We start from the raw sequence: 21,888 nt of genomic DNA on the forward strand, positions 1-21,888 counted from the left end.
TTGAAGGCAAGCATGCCATACACCTTCTTTGCCACTTTCGGGGAACTATGTACTTGCACCCCAAGGTCTCTCTGCTCAAGAACACACCTCAGGGCCCTGCCATTCACTGTATATGTCCTGCCCTGGTTTAACTTCCCAAAATTCATCACTTCACATTTGTCTGCGTTAAATTCCATTTGCCACTCTCTTGCCCACTTTCCCAGTTGATCTATAACCTGTTTTTAGCTTAGACAGCCTTCTTCACTGTCTACTATACCACCAATTTTGGTGTCATCTGCAAACTTACTAATCATGCCCTTTACATTCACATCCAAGTCATTAATATATGTGACAGACAACAGAGGGCCCAGCACCGATCCCTGCGGCACACCACTGGTCACCGGCCTCCAATCTGAAAAACAACCCTCCACTACCACCCTCTGCCTGCTATCACCAAGCCAATTTTGTATCCAATTTGCTAGCTCACCCTGAATCCCATGTGTTCGAACTTTCTGGACCAGCCTACCATGCAGGACCTTGTCAAAGGCCTTGCTACAGTCCATGTAGACAACGTCCATCGCCCTGCCCTCATCAATCCTCTTGATCGCCTCTTTGAAAAACTTAATCAAATTCGTGAGACATGATTTCCCACGCACAAAGCCATGCTGACTATCCCGAATCAGACCATGCCTTTCCAGATGCATATAAATCCTGTCTTTCGGAATCCCTTCCAATAACTTTCCCACCACTGATGTAAGGCTCTATGATGCAAAAATCTCTGCCAGGGCCCCAGCAATCTCTTCCCTTGCTTCCCATAGCATCCTAGGATACATCTGGTCAGGCCCTGGGGATTTATCCACCTTAATGCGCTTCAATACCTCCAACACCACCTCCTTTGTAATGTTGATATGCTCCAGGATATCTGTGTTCCCTCCCTTGAACTCACTAGTTTCCATGACCTTCTCCACGGTAAATACGGACGAGAAATATTCATTTAAGACCTCACCCATTTCCTGTGGCTCCACACAGATTGCCACACTGATCCTTAAGGGGACCTACTCTCTCCCTAGCTACCCTTTTACTCTTAATATACTTATAGAATCTTTTAGGATTCTCCTTTATCTTATCTGTCAGGGAAATCTCATGTCCCCTTTTCGCCCTCCTAATTTCCTCCTTAAGTGTAGTCCTACATCCCCTATACTCCTCGAGGGACTCACTGGATCCCAGCTGCCTATACTTGACATATGCCTCCTTCTTTGTCCTGACCAGACCCTCAATATCCCTCGTCAACCAAGGGTCCCTAAACTTGCCAGCCTTGCCCTTCCATCTAACAGGAACATACCAGCCCTGAACTCTTCCTATCTCACTTTTAAAAGCCTCCCACTTGCCAGACGTCCCTTTACCTGTAAACAGCCTCTCCCATACAACTTTTAAGAGTTCCTGTCTGATGCCATTGAAATTAGCCTTCCTCCAATTTAGGACTTCAACCTGAGGACCAGTCCTATCCTTTTCCATAACTATCTTGAAGCTAATAGAGTTATGGTCACTGGTCCCAAAGTGCTCCCCCACTGACACATCAACCACCTGTTATCCTCATTTTCTAAGAGGAGGTCGAGTGTAGCCCCTTCTCTAGTAGGGCCATCCACATACTGCTTCAGAAAACTATCCTGGACACACTTAACAAATTCTTCCCCATCTGATCCATTAGCACTAAGGCAGTCCCAGTCAATATTATGGAAGTTAAAATCAACCCTATAATTCCTGCACCTATCTGTGATTTCCCTACATATATGCTCCTCCACTTCCCTCTGACTATTGGGGGGCCTATAGTATAATCCCATCAAAGTGATCACCCCTTTCTTATTTCTAAGTTCTACCCATATTGCCTCACTGGACATTCCCCCTAGGATATCCTCTCTAAGTACTGCCGTGATGTCCTCCCCAATCAATAGTGCAACTCCTCCACCTCTGTCAAGCTGGAAGGATCGGTACCCCGGAACATTGAGCTGCCAGTCCTGCCCGTCCCTCAACCACGTTTCCATAATAGCTATAATAGCACAATCCCATGTACCAATCCATGCTCTGAGTTCATCTGCCTTACCTGTCAGGCTTCTTGCATTAAAGTAAATGCAGTTTAGCCTACCAGACCTTCCACGCTCCCTGTCCTGCCCCTGCCCGGCCTGCCTATTGGACTTGCTAGCTTTAACCTCTACATTTGCCTCAACTATCTCATTGGACAGACTACTACTTTGGGTCCCATTACTTTTGGTCTCCATATTTAAGGAAGGATGAGAATGTTTACTAGACTAATATCTGGAATGGGCGAGCTGAGTTATGAGGAAAGATTGGACAGGCTAGGCTTCTAGCCATTGGAATTTAGAGTAAGAGGCGACTTGATTGAAACATAGAAGATCCTGAGGGCCCTTGACAGGGTGGATGTGGAAAAGATATTTCCCCTTGTGAGTGAATCTTGAACTAGGAGTCATTGAGATGAGGAGGATTTTTTTTTTCTGAGGGTCATGCATCTTTGGAGCTCCCTTCCAGGTGGTGGATTCAGAGTCTTTGAATATTTTTAAGGGAGAGGTAGACAGATTCTTGATAAGCAAGGGGGTGAAAGGTTGTCGGGTGTAGGCGGGAATGTGGAGTAATTAGTTTAGCCATGAACCTATTGAATGGCGGAGCAGGCTCGAGTGGCCTACACCTTCTCCTAAGTTGTATGTTCATCCATGCTAATATCTTAACCCCCTCCAACTCCATGTGCCCTTATCTTGCATGTTAACATTTTGTGTAGCACCTTATCTAATGCCTTTTGGAAATCGCAGTATATTGCACCTACTAGTTCCTGTTTATTTACCCTACTATTTACATCCTCAAAAATATTCTAATTTTGTCAAACACAATTTCCCTTTTGTAAAGCCATGTTGACTTAGTCTGATCATACTATAATCAAGGGCTGTGGGGAGGGCAGACAGAAAAGTAGAGTTGAGGCCATAATCAGATCAGCCATAATCTTATCAAATGGCGAAGCAGGTTCAAGAGACCGAATAGCCTACTCCTGATCCAAATTTATATGTATGTATGTATTCTCTCAGTGCATTGTTAAGATTTCCTTAATAATGGATTCCAGCATTTCTTGACAACTGATGTCAGGCTAACTGACCTATAGTTCCCTGTTTTCTCTCTCCCTCCTTTCTTGAATAGCGGTGTTACGTTTGAGTTCCAATCCGCTGGGAGTGTTCTAGATTCTCGGAAATTTGGGAAAATCATAACCAGTGCATTCACTATTGCTGCAGCTTCCTCTTTTAGAATCCTAGGCTGAAGGCAATCAGGTCCTGGGGATTTTTCGTCTTTTGTTCCCTTACGTTTCTCCAGTACTTTTTCTCTGTTGATATTAATTCCCTTATTCCAAGGTCCTCATGGCCAGTCTCCCATATTCTACCCTCTGTAAACTTGAGGTTATCCAAAACTCTGGTGCCTGTGTCCTTACTCGTGCCAGGTCTTGTTTACCCATCGCCACTGTTCCTTCTCAGCTGAGTGCATGTGCAGCAGTCTGGAAGGTACTGTGCAGGCTTTGCTCTGGGTTAAGTACTGTGTATATATGCTGTGCAAAAAAAAAAATGTAAAGGTACAGTGCATTGAAAAAACTGCACACAACAATGAAATTTTACAGAAACATTGCCCGTCACCTCTTTGCTCACTTAGCTACATTGGCTCCCAGTTAAGCAATGCATAGATTTTTAAAATTCTCATCTTCATGGCCTCACCCCTCCCTATCTCTGTAATCTCGAACCCAACAAGTCTCTGAGATATCTGCACTCTTCCAGTTCTGGCCTTTTGAGCATCCCTGATTTTTATCTGGTCCACCACTTGTGGCCGTGCCTTTAGCGGCCATAGCCCGAAGCTCTGAGATGAGTTATCTTTTTGTGTTCTTTAATATATCCACGTCCTCTACCAAAAAAATTGACATTTGCAAAAAAAGAATGAATGTGATCTTGTGCATACTAATTCTACTTTTCCTGCACAGATGGCTGGACTAATACAGAAACCTATCATACAGTTGACAGGATTCAAACATTCCGAAAAAGGGGCCCTTGTCAAATTACTTACTCAGCTAGACTGCATTTATTTTCGTGAACAGGTAAGTCCTAAGTAATTAGACTAAATGGTATTGAAAACTGTATCTTTTTAGCTGGTTTAATCTTTTAATGTTTGATTTTTGAAAAAAATCCATTGGTAACTAGAATACAGTGCTTTTGTTCTCTTATTTTCTTGTCCTCTTAGTTTCTATTGACTAACAGCTTTTGAAACACCATCCACGTTTAACCAATGCCATAAGTAAAAGTAAAGTTTATGGAGCACCATTTGCTCTCTTGGTGTTTCAAAGGTCTTCAAATCTAGTGAACTTCTTTTCTAAATGTCAAATGTGGCAGCCAATTTGCACACAACAAAGTTCCACAAAGGATGAATAACTAATTTATCTTTTCTCAATGCTGATTGAGGGAAGTTGGCCAGCACAACAGGAAAAACTCCCCTACTGTTCTACCTTTTACATCAGCATAACCAGCAGAGAGGCTTCAGTTCAGTGTCTCATCCAAAATCTGGCACGTCCAGCAATGCAGTATTTCCTCAGTGTTGCACTGAAGTTGTTAGTCTCGATTATGTGCTAAAGTCCTGTAATAGGGAGTGAACCCACAACTTTCTGCTCTTAGGTGACAATGCTATTTATTGAGTCAAGTGGATACTTGGAGAAATGAGGAGAGGTGACCTGTATGCACCGCTGAAGGAAGTGATTTTGAAAGAGTTGTAGATAGTTGAGGGCAGATGGTTGAAGGCTCTGAGAAGTGATATTCCTGAATGGGTGCTTTTGTGGCATGAGTCGGCTGTAAGGTGGGGATATAGGTTTGAGGCTCAGCAGGACTGTGTGTCTCATGACATCAAAGCTAAGGCAGAGCTTCTTGGAGGAATTGAACACATTAGCTTTGCTCTTGCTAGTGTTGAGCTACAGAAGGTTGTAGCTCATCCAACGTTTGATATTCAGTTTAACATTTTGAATTTTTTAGAACTTTAGAAACTGCAAGCTAGATAACAGAAAATGTCAGTCAGTGACAGTTAACTGTCAATCAGCTCTAAATGATTCTTTGAATAAGTGGTAATTGTGCATGAATATGAGTCAGCACTTGTAAGTTGGATGTGGCTCAAAAAGTTGTATGAAATAAGCAGTATCTGCTAACATAGTGATTGTGAAAAGAGTGCAATGCAAATATAGTGCAAAAGTCAGGAATTTGGTAAGAATGGGAATTCAATCCAGAGGGGGAAGGAGGGATTGCTTTTTGCCCCCAGTACATGTATTGGCTCAGGTAAGCTTCAGGAAATAGTATTATAAATTTTTGTCCAGTGTTACTGTGTAGTAAAAGAAACTCGCAACAATCTTAAAGTTTAGATTATTTATATCAGCTAAGATACACACATATGAATTAGGAGCAAAAGTTGGCCATTTGGCCCCTTGAGTCTGTTCCTCCATTCAATAAGATCATGCCTGATCTGTTTATGTTTCGAATTCCACACTCCCATCTACCCCCGATAACCCTTGGTTCCATTGCCTAACAAGAATCTGTCTACATCCGCCTTAAAAATATTCAATGACCCCGCCTCCACCTCCTTCTGAGGCAGAGTGTTCCAAAGGCGCACAACCCTCTGAGAGAAACAATTTCTCCTCATCTCTGTCCTAAAAGGGTGACCCCTAATTTTCAAACAATGCCCCCTAGTTATTTATTTATTTTTTATTTCGAGATACAGCACTGAAACAGGCCCTTCGGCCCACCGAGTCTGTGCCGACCAACAACCACCCATTTATACTAATCCGACATTAATCCCATATTCTCTACCACATCCCCACCATTCTCCTACCACTTACCTACACTAGGGGCAATTTACAATGGCCAATTTACCTATCAACCTACAAGTCTTTTGGAGGTGGGAGGAAACCGGAGCACTCGGAGGAAACCCACGCAGACACAGGGAGAACTTGCAAACTCCGCACAGGCAGTACCCAGAACTGAACCCGGGTCGCTGGAGCTGTGAGGCTGCGGTGCGAGCCACTGTGCCGCCCTGGACTCACCCACAAGAGGAAACATCCTCTCCACACCACCTTGTCTAAACTGTTCAGGATCTTATAAACTTCATTCAAGTCTCCCCTCACTCTTCTAAACTCCAGTGAAAACAAGCCCAGTCTGTCCAACCTTTCTTCATAAGGCAACCCACTCATTCCAGGTATCAATCTAGTAAACCTCCTCTGAACTGCTCCAATGCATTTACATCCTTCCTTAAATAAGACCAAAACTGCACACAGTATTCAAGATGTGGTCTCACCAATGCCCTGTATAACTGAAGCATAACATCTTTACTTATATTTTCAATTCATCTTGTAATAAAGGATAACATTCCATTTGTCTTTATTACTTGCTGTACCTGCATAGTAACTTTTTATGACTCCTGCACTAGAACACTTAGATCCCTCTGCACTTGGGAATTCTGCAGTTGTGCTCCGTTTAAGTAATACTCTGCTTTTTTTTATTCTTCCTGGCAAAGTGAACATCTTCACATTTTCCCACATTATACTCCATCTGCCAGATGTTTGACCACTCACTCAACCTATCTATATCGGTCCGCAAGCTCCTTATGTACTCTTCACAACATACTTTCCTACCTATCTTTGTGTCATCTGCAAATTTAGCTACCATGCCATCACTCCCCTCATCTAAGTCATTGATATAAATTATAAAAAGTTGAGGCCCCAGCACAGATCCCTGCGGGACTCCACTTGTCACATCCTCCCAATTAGACAAGGACCCATTTCTGCATGCTCTGTTTTCTGCCAGCCAGCCAATTTTCTATCCATGCTAATATGGTATCCCTTAAGCCATGAGCTTCTACTTTGCGCAATAACTTTTTATGTGACACCTTGTCAAATACCTTCTGGAAATCCAAGTACAGTCCGTCAACAGGCTCCCCTTTATCCACAGCACATGTTACTCCTTCAAAGAACTCCAACAAATTAGTTAATCGTGATTTCCCTTTCACAAAACCATGCTGACTATTCCCGATTACCTTGAGTTTTTCTAAGTGCCCAGCTATAGCCTCCTTAATGATCAATTCTGACACCTTCCCCACGACAGACGTCTAGCTAACTGGCCTATAGTTACCTGTTTTCCGTGTCTCCGCCTTCTTGAATAGAGGGGTTATATTTGCTACTTTCCAGTCTGATGGAACCTTTCCAGAATCTAGTAAATATTGAAAAATTAACACCAACGCATCTACTACCTCATTAGACACCTCTTTTAAGACCCTATGATGAAGTCCATCAGGACCTGGGCACTTGTTAACCCGCAGCTTCATCAGTTTGGTCAGTACTGCTTCCCTGGTGATTGTAATTTCACCAAGTTCCTCTCTTCCTTTCACCTCCTGATTTACAGCTGTTGCCGGAATGTTTTTTGTATCCTCTGTAGTGAAGACGGAGGCAAACTATTTGTTCATTGCATCCACCATTTCCTTATTATCTACTATTAGCTCCCCATTCTCGCTCTCTAGAAAACCAACACTCACTTCACTTTTTTCCTTTTTAAAAACTCTTGCTATCCGTTTTTAAATTTCTAGCTAGTGTCATGCAAGCCCCACCTGCCAAGAATGAGGCATATTAATTTTGCCACGTGAACATTGATTTTAAACTGTTGCTGGAGTAAAGAAAGAACTTTTTTTTTAAAAACAGACCCTTGACTGGAAAGACATTCGCATATTTATAGACAGTGCTTAAAAAAGGACAAAAGTGCATGCCCGGACCCATTCGATCCACAATGGACTTTTGATTACCAGATGTTGAAAGTGGGGGAACTAACATTCCAGGTTGACTAAGATGATCCCAATACACAGAAGAGACCTGGTCAAACCAGTCAGTCACGTGACCACCTGCTGGCCAACTAGGGGAGTTTTAAATTGGCCACAGAAAACTTAAATTGGAAAAACTGTTTGCTCCTGGACTGACAAGACCTCTTGTGGCTGGCTTGCCACAGCCTCTCCTGTCTGCTTCCATCTCTTTCCCATGGAACTGAAAACCGCTGAAGACATATGAACCCCATGAGGGAAAGGTCTCCTACAGTGAACAAGGTTTAAGAAGAATACTGGGCCCCAACGAAAAGCAAGATCTACCTACAAGCAAGGACTACAGCGAGCTCAAGGCATGGTAACAGAAACCCCTCTTCAGAGATTGTCTCAAACCTGTCTATTTTTCTTCTCTTTTCTGTCTCTATTTGCATGTGCGTATCACGTATGCATGCTAGCGTGGGGTGCGGTGTGTATCCGTAGGTAAGTTTTAATAAACTTCACTTCTTCTTTAAACCTAAGAAAGCTTGTTTGTGCTCCTTTCTTCGCCTTATAATTGGAAAGCAGTGAACAAGGATTCACTAAAGGGGAGCTCAAAGCACAATGTGTTTAAAAATTAAACCCTGTTGCAGTAAGACCATGTGAAGGCTGAAAGACTACTTTCTCACCTGGTCATAACACTAGCTTCCTCTCATACTCTAAAAGGTTAATCAAGAGAAAGAAATTAGCCATTCTCTGCGGTTTTTTATATTCTGACCAATCATCTGAACTGCCACTCATCTTTGCGCAATTATGTGCCTTTTCCTTAAGTTTGATGGTTTCTTTAACTTCTTTAGTTAACCACGGATGGTGGGTCCTCTTTAGAATTTTTCTTTATAGTAGGAATAATCTTATTCTGAAATATCCCCTTAAATGTTTGCCACTGCTTCTCTGTTGATCTATCTCCAAGCATAGTAACCCAGTTCACTTCAGCTAGCTCAGCTTTCATGCCCACATAGTTGCCCTTATTCAAGTTTAAAATACTAGTCTTAGACCCACTCTTCTCTCTTCCAAACTGGATATAAAATTCAATCATATTGTGGTCACTGCTACCAAGAGGTGCCTTTACTCTGAGGTCATTAACTAATCTTGTCGCATTACACAATATCAAGTCTAATGTAACCTGCTCTCTGGTTCCAGAAGGTGCTGCTCTCAGAAACTATCTCAAAAGCATTCTATGAACGCCTCATCTAGGCTACTATTGCCAATCTGATTTTTTCGGTTTATATGTAGATTAAAATCACCCATGATTGTTGCTGTCTGTTTATCACAAGCACCCAATATGTCGTCTTGTATGCTTCATCCTGCATTGTGATTACTGTTCGGGGGCCTGTAGACCACTCCCACTAGCGACTTATTTCCCCTACTATTCCTCATTTCCACCCAAACCAGTTCTACATCCTGATCTCCTGAACCAAGGTTATCTCTAACTATTGCACCAATGCCATTCTTGATTAACAGTGCTACCCCTCCACCTTTACCTTGTTTCCTATTCTTCTTGAATGTCACATACCCTCAATATTCAGCACCTGTTATTCTGCAGCCATGTCTCTGTAATGGCTATCAGATTATATTTATTTACTTCAGTTCATCGACTTTGTTATGAATACTACCAGCATTCAGATACAGAGCCTTTAGTTTTGTCTTTTTGATATCTTTCACATCTAGTCTGGACTGTTGGTTTGTTCTTAGGTTTTTTTCTCACTGTCCATTCTCTGACCTTCATTTCCCATATTACTATTCTGCTCTCCTGCCTTGACTGTACCCCTTCATTTGTTATATCTACTCAAGCTTGATCCCTCTCATCCCTTGTTTAGTTTAAAGCCCTAATTATACAGTTTGCTAGATCACTGGTCCCAGCACGGTCCAGGTGTAGACCGTTCCAACGGTACAGCCCCCACTTTCCTCAATATTGATGCCAGTGCCCCACGAACCGAAACCCACTTCTCCCACACCAGTCTTTGAGCCACGTAGTCATTTCATTAATCTTATATTCCCTCTTCCAATTGACACGTGACTCCGGTAATAATACAGAGATTATTACCCTTAAGGTTCTGCTCTTCAATTTGGTGCCTAGCTCCTCATACTATCGAAGCAGAACCTCTTTTCTAATCCTACCTATGTCGTTGGTACCCACTCACGAGAATGGTTCCAGGGATGAGGAATTTCTGATGAAGATAGATTGGAGAAGTTAGGACTATTTTCCTTGGAGAAGAGAAGACTCAGAGGTGATTTGATAGAGGTACTCAAAATCATGAGGGGTTCTAGACAGAGTAGATAGAGAGAAACTCTTCCCGTTCGTGAAAGGATCGAGAACAAGAGGGCACAAAGTTAAAGTATTTAGTAAGAGAAGCAAAAGTGACATGAGGAAAAGCTTTTTTACGCAGGGAGTGGTTCGGGTCTGGAATGCGTTGCCTGAGAACATGGTGGAGGCAGGTTCAATGGAAGCATTCGAAAGGGAATTAAATAGTTATATGAAAAGGAAGAATGTGCAGGGTTATGGGCAGCAAGTGGGGGAATGGAACTGAGGGAGTTGCTCTTTCAGAGAGCCAGTGCGGACACAATGGGCTGAATGGTCTCCTTCTGCACTGTCGCAATTCTGTATGAGGTGTTGAAACTCTGAGTACAGCAGGCAAATTACCAGGAGATCGGAGCTTTTAACTAATCTTGCAGTGGGTCAAAAAGTTTGAAAAGATGTAACTTCAGCCGTTACTGCTTTAATTTTCCAGGGTTTTTTTGCTTCATGGGCGGGTGCAAAGCCACAAAGAGCGGGAAGTGCTCAACAGTGCCACTGCAGGTCCAGCACAAAGTAAGAGATTGGTTTGGCAGCTGCTGGCTGCAAGCTACAGCTCTCTGTAGAGAAGAAAAAACTGCTTTCTCAATTTAAAAAAAAAAGACAAGTTGTGCACACAACAGCTGTTGTCGCTCACTCTTAAAAGGGGCACGCGTGCAAAAATGAACCTATCTAAATAAAAAAACAGAAAGTTGTACCTGTGAGGTGGAGAGCCTGTAAATGAATTGTGCCCGGTGGAAAGAAAACCACTGGAAAAAACTTATATGTGTGAAAAAGCAGGATCATCCAGAAAATGGCATTCAGGTATCGAGTTATGGATTGGAAGACATCGGACATAGCGTCTTGAGTTTAAACTGTTTCGACAACTGATGGACTGTGTTTCCTGGATCAAGAAGTGAGCAAACCAGAGAAACAGACTGAAAATCAAGATCGCACTGGGCAACAAGGGCCTGCAATGGATCAACACGTTGGGATTGTCAGCTGATGATCAGAAGCACCCCAACAAGCTATGGACATTCCTGGAGGAGCAACTCAAGGTGAAGGTCAACTTCCGAGTACATTATGAGCTTATGACCTACCAGCAAAGACAAAATGAGTCCATTAACCAGTTTGTGGCAAGGTGCTGTTATGGACAGAATTGAGAGAGAACTGAAACTCCAGATCTTTTCCCTTTACTGCCGTAATCAATGTGTTTTTGATGTGGAAGATGTGTGTTTCTTAACCCTTGACTCTATGGCCAATTTGAACAGCCAGTTGTTTGTGCGTTTAAATAAAGATTATTGTAATTCCCACGTTCACCCCAAAAATCTAGCGCTACGTCTCTCACTCACTCACCACTCACACACACCCACACTCGAGAAAGAAAGCCGTTAAAATGGATAGTGCACTTTTGCAAATTGCAAACAAAGGAATAGTTCGTAAGTCACGTGATTTGGCTCATCTTGCGGGGGGAAAGGCATGTGTTCTGGGCCGGCTGAATGTGTTTTCATTCCTGGAGCATAGTTAGGTGGATTCGATGGCTGGAGTCATAGCAAAGTCATGGTAGGATTCTCCCGAAGAGGTGGATTTTCAGCAGGTCATGAAGTTAGTTGCTTGTAGTCTAATTGCTGGGAGGTTGGTTTTCTGTACTGGTAGACTTGAAAAGGAACAGGCTTGGAGACTTTAAGATGTTACAGCTGCCAGTTTATTTCAGGCATGATGGTACTGCCTTGTCTGCTTGCTGCTTTTTTCTGCAGTCTGTATTTTAAAAGGAGACCATCATGGCTGCTCCACCATGTGACTTCTCACTGTTCCTTTTCCAAATATGGTGGTCTAGGTTGATTAGCCCCATCCTGGTTTATTGTTATAAGACATTCATCCTAAGGAGGGTAAAGACAATCACCTTCTTTGTTTCAGATGTCATAAGAGAGTTTTTTTTAATAACAAAAAAGAAGCCTGTGTGCCTTTTGAGACCTGTTGCTATTTTCAGTGAACAGTGTCTGAATGTTGACATTTGGTGTTTGGAGTACAGGCTACAGGGCAATTTGTATCCAAGCAACCTGAAGTATTTGTGGCAGTCTTGTGATTTGGATTGTTGAGGGGTTTCAGTTTCATTTTGGCAGTGTAAAATAGACCAGGGCCGCTTTGAGCAACTAAAGGAGTTACTGTTGAAAACTGGCCAGGAATACAGCCCAGAAAACACTCTCTCTTGAAAAATAATTCCTGTATCAAAGAGGAAGAGACTCCGAGAAAGGAGGAATTGCTACACTCTGTGGAGAAACATTGCTTTGGAGAAAGAAAGCCTGTGTTTTGGGTGGGGCAAGTTGCTGTTGCCTCCAGTCAAGAATCCCTGCCTTAAGAGTGATTTCTATAGTTGCTGTGCTCTGTGGAGAAGGCTCCTTTGCTGAGAGTAAATCTTGTTGACTTTTGTGTTTTGGAAGTTTCTGAACTCTCAAGAAAGTTTCTACTGTTAGACAGCTACTTTAAAATTTAAATAGACCTGTTGCTACAACCCGTTGCTGAAAGATCTATGTGATGCCTGCTGCAGACGGACTACCTTGAACGCCTACCCACCATATTCATTAATTTCACCTGGAGAGACTCTGGGTCACCTCACCAATACAGGAAATTACTACCAGGAGATACAACCCAGTTATTTTATTACTCCTAACAAACTGTTTTAAAGTCAATAGTTCCGTTTTCCCCAGTTAACCGTTGATCGTTTGTATGTATGTGTGTGCATGAGGGTCAGGAAGATCAAGGAGTTATGAAATCTTTTCTTACATATAGATTCATCTAATTGTTGTTTAAAACTTGGTTTATTAATAGTTAATGTTATTGTTTAAAGAAACCTGGTTTGGCGTGCTTTATTCTGGAGGTACATAAAGTGACTAATTTGGCTATTTTTCCGGTAGGTGGGAAACTTTACTAATATGCTGTGACCTATGGAGTGGTGGGACTGAATTAACAGTGCATTACTCCTGCCTTGGTCGTAACACAGGAGAAATCCATTCAATTCAGGAATGTCTCCTGATGGTTTCAGGATGGGCATTGATGAAACCTCTTAGTCTGAAAGGTGTCTTTTTGTCCTTTCAAAACAGTGAATCAGTTTTTGAATACACAGGCTGAAGGTCAGCTGACCTTTGGTCATCTTTGCAGCCCATGTCCACTTTTAATGTCCATTATGGTTCATTTAAAACAAAAGAAAAATACAGTTCCAGAAAATTCTACACTGAATACTGTCCGTTTTTAAAGTTATGAATGGGACATGCCTTTACTGGGCATGACCGTGCCGAGACAAAGCTCAAGAATGCGACTTCACGGATATTGAATTGTTGGAACGGATTATAGAAGTATTAATTGAGTTTACCCCAATAGAAGCCTTTTGAAAAGACATGCTAGAAAAGAAGAAAGGCCACACCATAGATGTACTACTTCATGATGGAAGGAAATTTAAAGCTATCATGGCTGGGTGCCAACAGTTACAAGGAATTGGTGGGGGGTGGGGGGGTGGTGCGCATGACAATTGGTATGCTAACCAAGGCTCTGAAGTCTGCTAAGCCTTGTGACAAGTGTGGCCTGACTCACCCAATTTGCAATTGTCCGACGTACCAGGACCAGTGCAAAGCTTGTGGTATGCGAGGACATTGGGCAAAGCAGTGCAGAAGGCCAAGCTCAGATACTGCACACAGGAATTGTGGCACATACAGAGAGAATGTCTGCAAGATAGGATAGCAAACGCAGCAAAAGGTATGCCAACACACAACTAAAGCCCTAGCAGGTATATCAGGTCACCAGAGAGACAGATTGCCAGGAAGACACAGATGAAGAATGCACGTTTGCAAACAGCGAGCAAGTATCTCACATAATTTAATTTTGGATCAATGTGTCAATGCTATTGTGCAATCTGAGGCATTTGCCATGATTGGAATTATATGTCCAGAGAAGAGTGGCAAGCATAAGCTAAGAACGGAAAATTAGCACAGGGGCAAGTGCAAATTTTCTCCCCATATACAGAAGGACATGTACTTAAAGGGACATGCACCTGAATTGCTTTAACCTGCATGGCTATGGACCAGGTGCTGGAAGGTGGGATTAGATGGGAGGCTAGTTTTTACAGCCAGTGCAGACACGATGGGCTGAATGGCCTCCTTCTGTGCCATAACCTTTGTATGGCTCGAAGAAATGGGAACCTATGGTACAACCCACCACGGTTAGGCTGACTACAATAGTTCTCCAATCAAGTTTGGAACAATCACCTTGCAGAACAACTATGGGAGCTCCGAATGACTACTTCAAACGTTTTATGTAGTAGATACAACTGGATCAGGTGTCTCTGGACTTCCAGTATTCCAAGATCTACGAATTGTCACAATGTGCTCGACCTGGATATTTTCTACAGATTTCATGTCTCGGGTCAGTCCATGTAAAGGACGTCATAAAGGCTGGGAGTCTTGACGCAAAGAGGCGATTGTGACCGTAAGTCTCTTCTCGGGCTTCCGTTTGTTGCAGCAAGTACCCAGATGCCAGAGGGATGCCAGTGATTGGTGATGTTGCCAGTCATCATTTTTTTTCCTAAGCTTTCCAAACAAGGGAAGATGAAGGCATTGTATGACAGGCAAATAGGACCAGAATTGGCTCGATTTTGCAAGTAGGACAGAAGGTCAGTCCTCAATCATGAGTTGGGAACTTGGTATACTGCCGAAGTTGCTCGGATATGCGACTGGCCCAGATCTTAAGAGGTCCAGACACCTCTAGATGCGCTCCTCAAAAAACCAAAATCAACTAAGAGAGCTGTATGACAACACTGCATGTAACAACTCTGTGGCATCGTAGACACGTTCAAAGACCGAGGAAGAGCATGCTAACCAGAGTTCTGAGTTACCAGAGTCTCTGGAGTTGTCTAGATGAGCTCAACTCTGAGACGGGATTTATGATAATGTTACAGTCCTGTAGTTTTTTTTCCGGAATATGTGGTTTGCCTTTAAGGCTTGCAAGGAATCAGTATTGCTATAAGAACCAGCCAGCTTTCGGAGTTATAGGAAGCTGCATTTTCGTTGTCTTAGAAATAGCCATTTGGAGACTGTTTAATTATTATCTCTCAAAATTCTAAAACATCAAGCCAAGATTGAGATCTCTGGTAATTTAAATTGAAGAAAGGGAAGTTAGACTGTGACAATCTTTTATCCCTCAAAAACGCTAAAGTCAGCTTGATTCCATTGATCATAGATCATAAGATCATAAGAACCTAGGAGCAGGAGTAGGCCATCCGGCCCCTCGAGCCTGCTCCGCCATTCAATAAGATCATGGCTGATCTTTTCGTGGACTCAGATCCACTTACCCGCACTCCCACCGTATCCCTTAACTCCTTTTTATTGTTCAAAAAGATATCTACCTTAGCTTTAAAGACGTTTACTGAAGAAGCGTCAACTACTTCACTGGGCAAGGAATTCCATAGATTAACAACCCTCTGGGTGAAGAAGTTCCTTCTTAATTCAGTCCTAAATCTGCTCCCTCTAATCTTGAGGCTATGCCCTCTTGTCCTAGCTTCACCTGCCAGTGGAAACATCCTCTCTACTTGTATCTTATCTATTCCCTTCATGATTTTATATGTTTCTATAAGATCCCCCCTCATTCTTCTGAATTCCAATGAATATAATCCCAATCTACTCAGTCTCTCCTCATAAGCCAACCCCCTCAACTCCGGAATCAACCTAGTGAACCTCCTCTGCACCCTCTCCAGTGCCAGTATATCCTTTCTCAAGTAAGGAGACCAAAACTGCGCACAGTACTCCCAGGTGCGGCCTCACCAGTACCTTATACAGCTGCAACATAACCTCTCTGTTTTTAAACTCCTTCCCTTTAGCAATGAAGGACAAAATTCCATTTTGCCTTCCTAATTACTTGCTGTACCTGCAGACCAACCTTCTGCGATTCATTGAAAGTGCTTGCAAGTTGTTAATTGTTGAAATTCGCTGCAGAGGGAAAACAACATCCCCGTGAAGACTTCGAGCAACATTGTACTGTAGATTTGCAAGGACTCTAACTTTTTCTATTTTAAATGTTGTTTATATCTTCATAGCGTTTAAGAATTTAGTTCTTCTAATTAAAGAGTTAATTTGTTGATTTAAAGACAATAGATGGCACTATTTGGTTGGGTCTTTCTTTAATTTGGAAAGTTTTAAATGATATGTTAGCTGATCTGTGGAACAACGGGTTTGAATTAACAGTGCGTTGGTCCCACCACAATCCGAATCGTATATTTTGATTGGGGGCTTTGACAGGAGCGGTCGGTCGTAACATATTTATTGGGGCTTGTCCGCGACTTGAATACCATATTAATTGGGGGCTCACTCAAGATTTGAATCATACATTAATTGGGGTTTCTGGATTTGAATCATATCTTAATTGTGGGCTCACTCACAGTTGAATCATATTTAATTCGGTGGCTTGTGTCTGGGATCAGAATCAGACTAATCTGGAGGGCTCACATTTGGAATCATAGTAATTACTCGTCTCTGGGATAACATTTAAATTGGGGTCTTGCGTTTGGCATCAGATTAATTGCTTTCGAGTCTGGGATCTTATCAATTGGAAATGTGATTGTTGGGATCTGAATCTGACACCAATTACAAAGAAATTAAAAGAATTGGCAGTGAAATTGGCGTTGGAATTGAAATCAGGTGCCAAAAAAGCAGAGGTAATTGACATCTGGAATTGGTCGAAGATGATGATGGTAATACAGATGAAGGGCAATACGAGGAACAAGAAAGCGAATACGAAAGACATGAAGGTAGTTGGTCTGAAAGTGATGCAGTGGGATTGGCTAGGATCCAGTGAGAAATGAAAAAACTGGAGCTTCAGCAGGAAAAAGAAAAAGCAATAGCAATAAGAAAACTTGAAAGTGAAAGAGAAGAGTGGGAATTTAGTCTAAAAGAGATGGAACTAAGACAAAGGAGTAGTCTTAAATCTAGGGAAGATTTGGGTCAGGAAGAATCTGAATTTAGATCTGGACCCAGCAAGAAGTTGTTTAAGTTTATAAAGGCTCTTTGTAGGTTCGAGGAAAGGGACATAGAGGCATTTTTCATATCTTTTGAAAAAATAGCCAAACAAATGAAATGGCCGAAAGAAAGCTGGACATTGCTTGTTCAAGGCAGGCTGGTAGACAGGGCTCATGAAGCTTATGCCATGCTTTCTGAAGAGGCTTCTGCAGATTGAGATGGCAGAAAAGGCTATTCTCACTGCGTATGAGTTAATCCCTGAAGTTTACCGTCAGAAATTTAGGAATTTACAGAGATTGACTGGGCAGACATATTTAGAATTTGAGAGGGTGAAGCAAATGAATTTTGTCAGAAAGGTGGTGAGTTTCCTGCGTGTGTGTCTGGGATTGTTTCCTAGAGCCAACAAGGGGCATGCTGTGTTAGATTTAGTTAGCAGCCTAAAGGTGCATGAACATTTATCTAATAGCGATCGTCATATGATCACGTTCAAAGTAGTGTTTGAAAGGGAGAAATGAGTAATAGCTACTAAGATTCTAGATTTAGGTAAGACTTACTTCAATGGGATGAGACCGATTGTCCACGGGAAAGTGGAGAAATCTGTTAATGGGTAAAACAACAAGTTCAGTGGAAGGTGTTCAAAAAGAATTTAATGTGATGCATAATGTAAACTGTAAGGGGCAAGAGCTGTACTTGCCAAAAAAAGGCAGCGGTGGACAACTGAAGAGATAAGAGATGATACAAAACTAAAAGAAAAAGCATGCAAAAAATGGCACAGATCCTGGAAACTGGAAAGATACAAAGAACAGCAAGGGATGACCAAACAGATGATAAGGGCTACAAAAAGGGTGGTGCAGTGGTTAGCACCGCAGCCTCACAGCTCCAGGGACCCGGGTTCGATTCCGGGTACTGCCTGTGTGCAGTTTGCAAGTTCTCCCTGTGTCTGCGTGGGTTTTCTCCGGGTGCTCCGGTTTCCTCCCACAAGCCAAAGACTTGCAGGTTGATAGGTAAATTGGCCATAATGAATTGTCACTAGTATAGGTAGGTGGTAGGGAAATATAGGGACAGGTGGGGATGTTTGGTAGGAATATGGGATTAGTGTAGGATTAGTATAAATGGGTGGTTGATGTTCGGCACAGACTCGGTGGGCCGAAGGGCCTGTTTCAGTGCTGTATCTCTAATCTAAAAAAAAAGGAAGTATGAAAAGAAACTGGCAAAGGATTATTTAAAATTTTCTGCACGGGTACAGAGAATAATCAAAAAAGCTAATGGAGCATTGGTCTTTTTATCTTGAACTAGGATACAAGGGGATAGAAGTCATGCTTGAAAGATGCAAAGTCCTGATTGGACCACACCTGGAGTATTGGGAGCAGTTCTGGACACTGTTCCTTAGGAATGACATATTGGCCTTGGAGGGGTGCAGCATATATTTACCAGAATGATGCCTGGACTCCAAAGGTTAAATTATGAGCAGAGATTCTATAAAATTAGGGCGGCACAGTGGCGCAGTGGTTAGCACCGCAGCCTCACAGCTCCAGGGACCCGGGTTCGATTCCGGGTACTGCCTGTGTGGAGTTTGCAAGTTCTCCCTGTGTCTGCGTGGGTTTTCTCCGGGTGCTCCGGTTTCCTCCCACAAGCCAAAAGACTTGCAGGTTGATAGGTAAATTGGCCATTATAAATTGTCACTAGTATAGGTAGGTGGTAGGGAAATATAGGGACAGGTGGGGATGTTTGGTAGGAATATGGGATTAGTGTAGGATTAGTATAAATGGGTGGTTGATGTTCGGCACGGACTCGGTGGGCCGAAGGGCCTGTTTCAGTGCTGTATCTCTAATCTAAACTAGGGTTGTATTCCCTGGAGTTTGTAATGGTCAAGGGGTGATGTGATCGAAGTTTACAAGATATTAAGGACAACAGAGAGAGTAGATGGAGAGAAACTATTTCTTGTGGTTGGGGAGTCAAGGACAAGGGGTCAATATCTGAAAATTAGAGCCAGACCTTTCAGGAATGAAGTTTGGAAGCATTTCTGCATGCAAAGGGTGGTAGAAGTTTGGAACTCTTCTGCAAATAGAAGTTGATGCTAGATGAATTGTTAATTTTAAAACTGACATTGATGCATTTTTATTACCCAAACATATTAAGAGATATGGGGCAAAAGTGGGTATCTGGAGTTAGGTTGCAGATCAGCAATGATATCATTGAATGGTGGAACAGGCTTGAGGGACTAAATGGCCTACTCCTGTTGCTATGATGAGATGGAATGCAAGTGACATTCATAGCATCAAGGATAGTGGTGGAGAGGTAAATGTGGATCGCATCAGTATACATGTGGTGATAACTTTTATGGACAACATTGCCAATGGTAGCTTGTGAAAGGAATAAGAAGGGGACCAATGATGGAATCTCGGCACACTTGAGGTGATTGTGTGATCACTAGAGGAGAAGCCATGTAAGCAATTACTTGAGATGTTTTAGAAGACTCTTGTAGTTGTTAAAGCTGTTGTATTGTGATCTGGTTCTGATTAGCTTATCATAAGTGAAATAACTATCGCAAGATGACTTTTTAGGTTGTTTCATGTGTTAATTGTGCAACTCCGTGTGTAGAATTTTATGCTCTACCATCTGCTCTCCCCACCCCCGGCTGGTTTGGAAGCAGGGAGAGCATAAAATCGGGTGAGATGGTGGCGGGGGTGGGGCGAGCCCCGCCATCGTCGTGTCTCTACCGAAATTTAGTCCAGGGTGGGAAGCCATGTGAACGGCTTTTCTTCCCCGCTGCCAATTGAGGCACTTAACTGTGTAATTAACCCCCAATTAAGGGCCTCTTCCTGCTGCAGCCGCAATTACCTGTGTGGCGAGCGGCCCTATCGTCACATGAGAAGCACGGCGCGAAAAACCATATAGGCTGCTTCCTGCCTGCGGGGTGGGGAGTGGGTCATTTGTTGAGAGGTACTTAGTGCCTGAAGGAGGGACCCGGCATTAGGAAGGGGGTGGGGTCCGCTGAGGGCCATCCCTCCAGCCCTTGCTCCCGACCCACCTCCCCCATGACACCACCCTGCGAGACCCTCCCACCCTGACCTACCTTGAGCCTGGTTCCAGTGCCACTCCTCAGTGTCTGGTCGCTGCAACTACAGCAGCCACCGCCTCTGGCTGGCAGCTCTGCAAGGCTGGGACATCCGGTGACGAGGTCCTAAATTGTACGGCAGGCCCACCGTTGTCTAGTTAAGTGCCTGATTGGCACTAAATTCAGCAACCCTTCCGTATAAGAACCAACATGAAGATCTTGGCGTCAGTTTCCCCCAACGTCAAGATCCTGCCGCCAGCACAAAATTCCACCCCATGTCTCCCTCATCTAACAAATAACTTGCAAGGTGCTGACTTTGTAGAATAGTACTAGAACTACTTTGTAGCCTCTTAACAGTAGTTGCAGTATATAAATCAGGAAACAAGGGTAAGACCGTGGTTATGGAGGACTTGAATCTTCATATAGACTGGCAAACCAAATGTGTAGTAATAGTGAGGAAGATGAATTCGTGGAATACGTTCTAGATCAGCATGCCAAAGAAGCAACTATGGAACAGGTGTTTTTAAATCTCATGTTATGCAAGGAAATAGGGTTAATTAATAACTTTGTAGTAATGGAGCCTCTGGGGAAGAGTGGTCTTAATATGATGAAATTTAAATTGCGTTTGAGTGTGATTTAGTTAAGTGCAAAACTAGGCACTTAAATCCAAACAAAGCAAACAACATTGGTATGAAAGCCAAGTTAGCTAAGGCAAATTGAGAAAATAGATTAAAAGATATGATGGTGGATGGGTAATATCAAACATGTAAAGAATTAAATCATAACTCACAATTATTTACAATTTTCCCATCTAAAGGACCAGTTCCTGAATTGTGAGAACTTTAGAAGATTATAGTACGATATTAATGAAATCAAGGGATATGAGGCTCGTGCGGGAAGGTGTAGCTGAGGTAGAAGATCAGCCATGATTTTATTAAATTGTAGAACAGGCTCAAAGGACTACTCCTCTAATTTATTATGTTCATGTGTTCAGTTTTGTTTTCAGCTCTCCATTAAATATTCTTTTTATTCTACGATTGTTACAACCCGGTGAGAAAGGTATCTAGGTGTCCCTCTCTGCCTTCAGCTGGTCTTACTGTAACAGGGTTTAATTTTAAACTCAGAGTTTTTTTAGCTTCCCCCTTGGTGAATCTTTGTTCACCGCTTTCCAATTATAAGGCAAAGAAACCAGCACAAACAGGCTTTCTTAGGTTTAAAGAAGAAAAGTTGAAATTTATTAAACTTAAACTCTAATTCGGTTGACGCCTATGGATACACAACGTGCCCACATTAGCATGCATACGCGACACACACGCGCAAATAGAGACAGAAAAGAGCAGAGAAAAATAAAGTGAGGCAATATCTGAAGAGTTGCTGTTGTTACGGTTCTTCGAGATCACTGTGGAGTCCTTGATTGTAGGTAGATCTTGCTTTTCGTTGGGGCCCAGTATTCTTCTTGAACCTTGTTCGCTGTAGGAGACTTTACTCTCTTTTGGGTTCATGTGTCTTCATTGGATTCAGAGGCTTGTGAGAAAGTGATGGGAGCAGACAGGAGAGAGAGATTCTCAGTCCAGGAGCATTCTGCTTTCGTGCCCAAACTGTTTGTACAAATTCAAAAAACTCAGGTTGCCCAGTAGGTGAGTCATGTGACTGGCTGGTTTGAC

At 42.7% G+C, this 21,888-nt stretch overlaps 1 protein-coding gene across 1 annotated transcript in view; it reads left to right on the forward strand.

The window, feature by feature from the left end:
• slf1 (SMC5-SMC6 complex localization factor 1) overlaps nucleotides 1–21,888 on the forward strand; it is a 107,637-nt gene that overhangs the window by 8,034 nt on the left and 77,715 nt on the right. The window contains exon 2 of the mRNA XM_068029715.1: nucleotides 4,004–4,117. Within this exon, the coding sequence (XP_067885816.1) occupies nucleotides 4,004–4,117 (114 nt within the window). The remainder of the gene's footprint in view (nucleotides 1–4,003; nucleotides 4,118–21,888) is intronic.

The sequence above is a fragment of the Heterodontus francisci genome, chromosome 4 (genome assembly GCF_036365525.1).
Source record: "Heterodontus francisci isolate sHetFra1 chromosome 4, sHetFra1.hap1, whole genome shotgun sequence".
Classification (NCBI taxonomy): Eukaryota; Metazoa; Chordata; class Chondrichthyes; order Heterodontiformes; family Heterodontidae; genus Heterodontus; species Heterodontus francisci.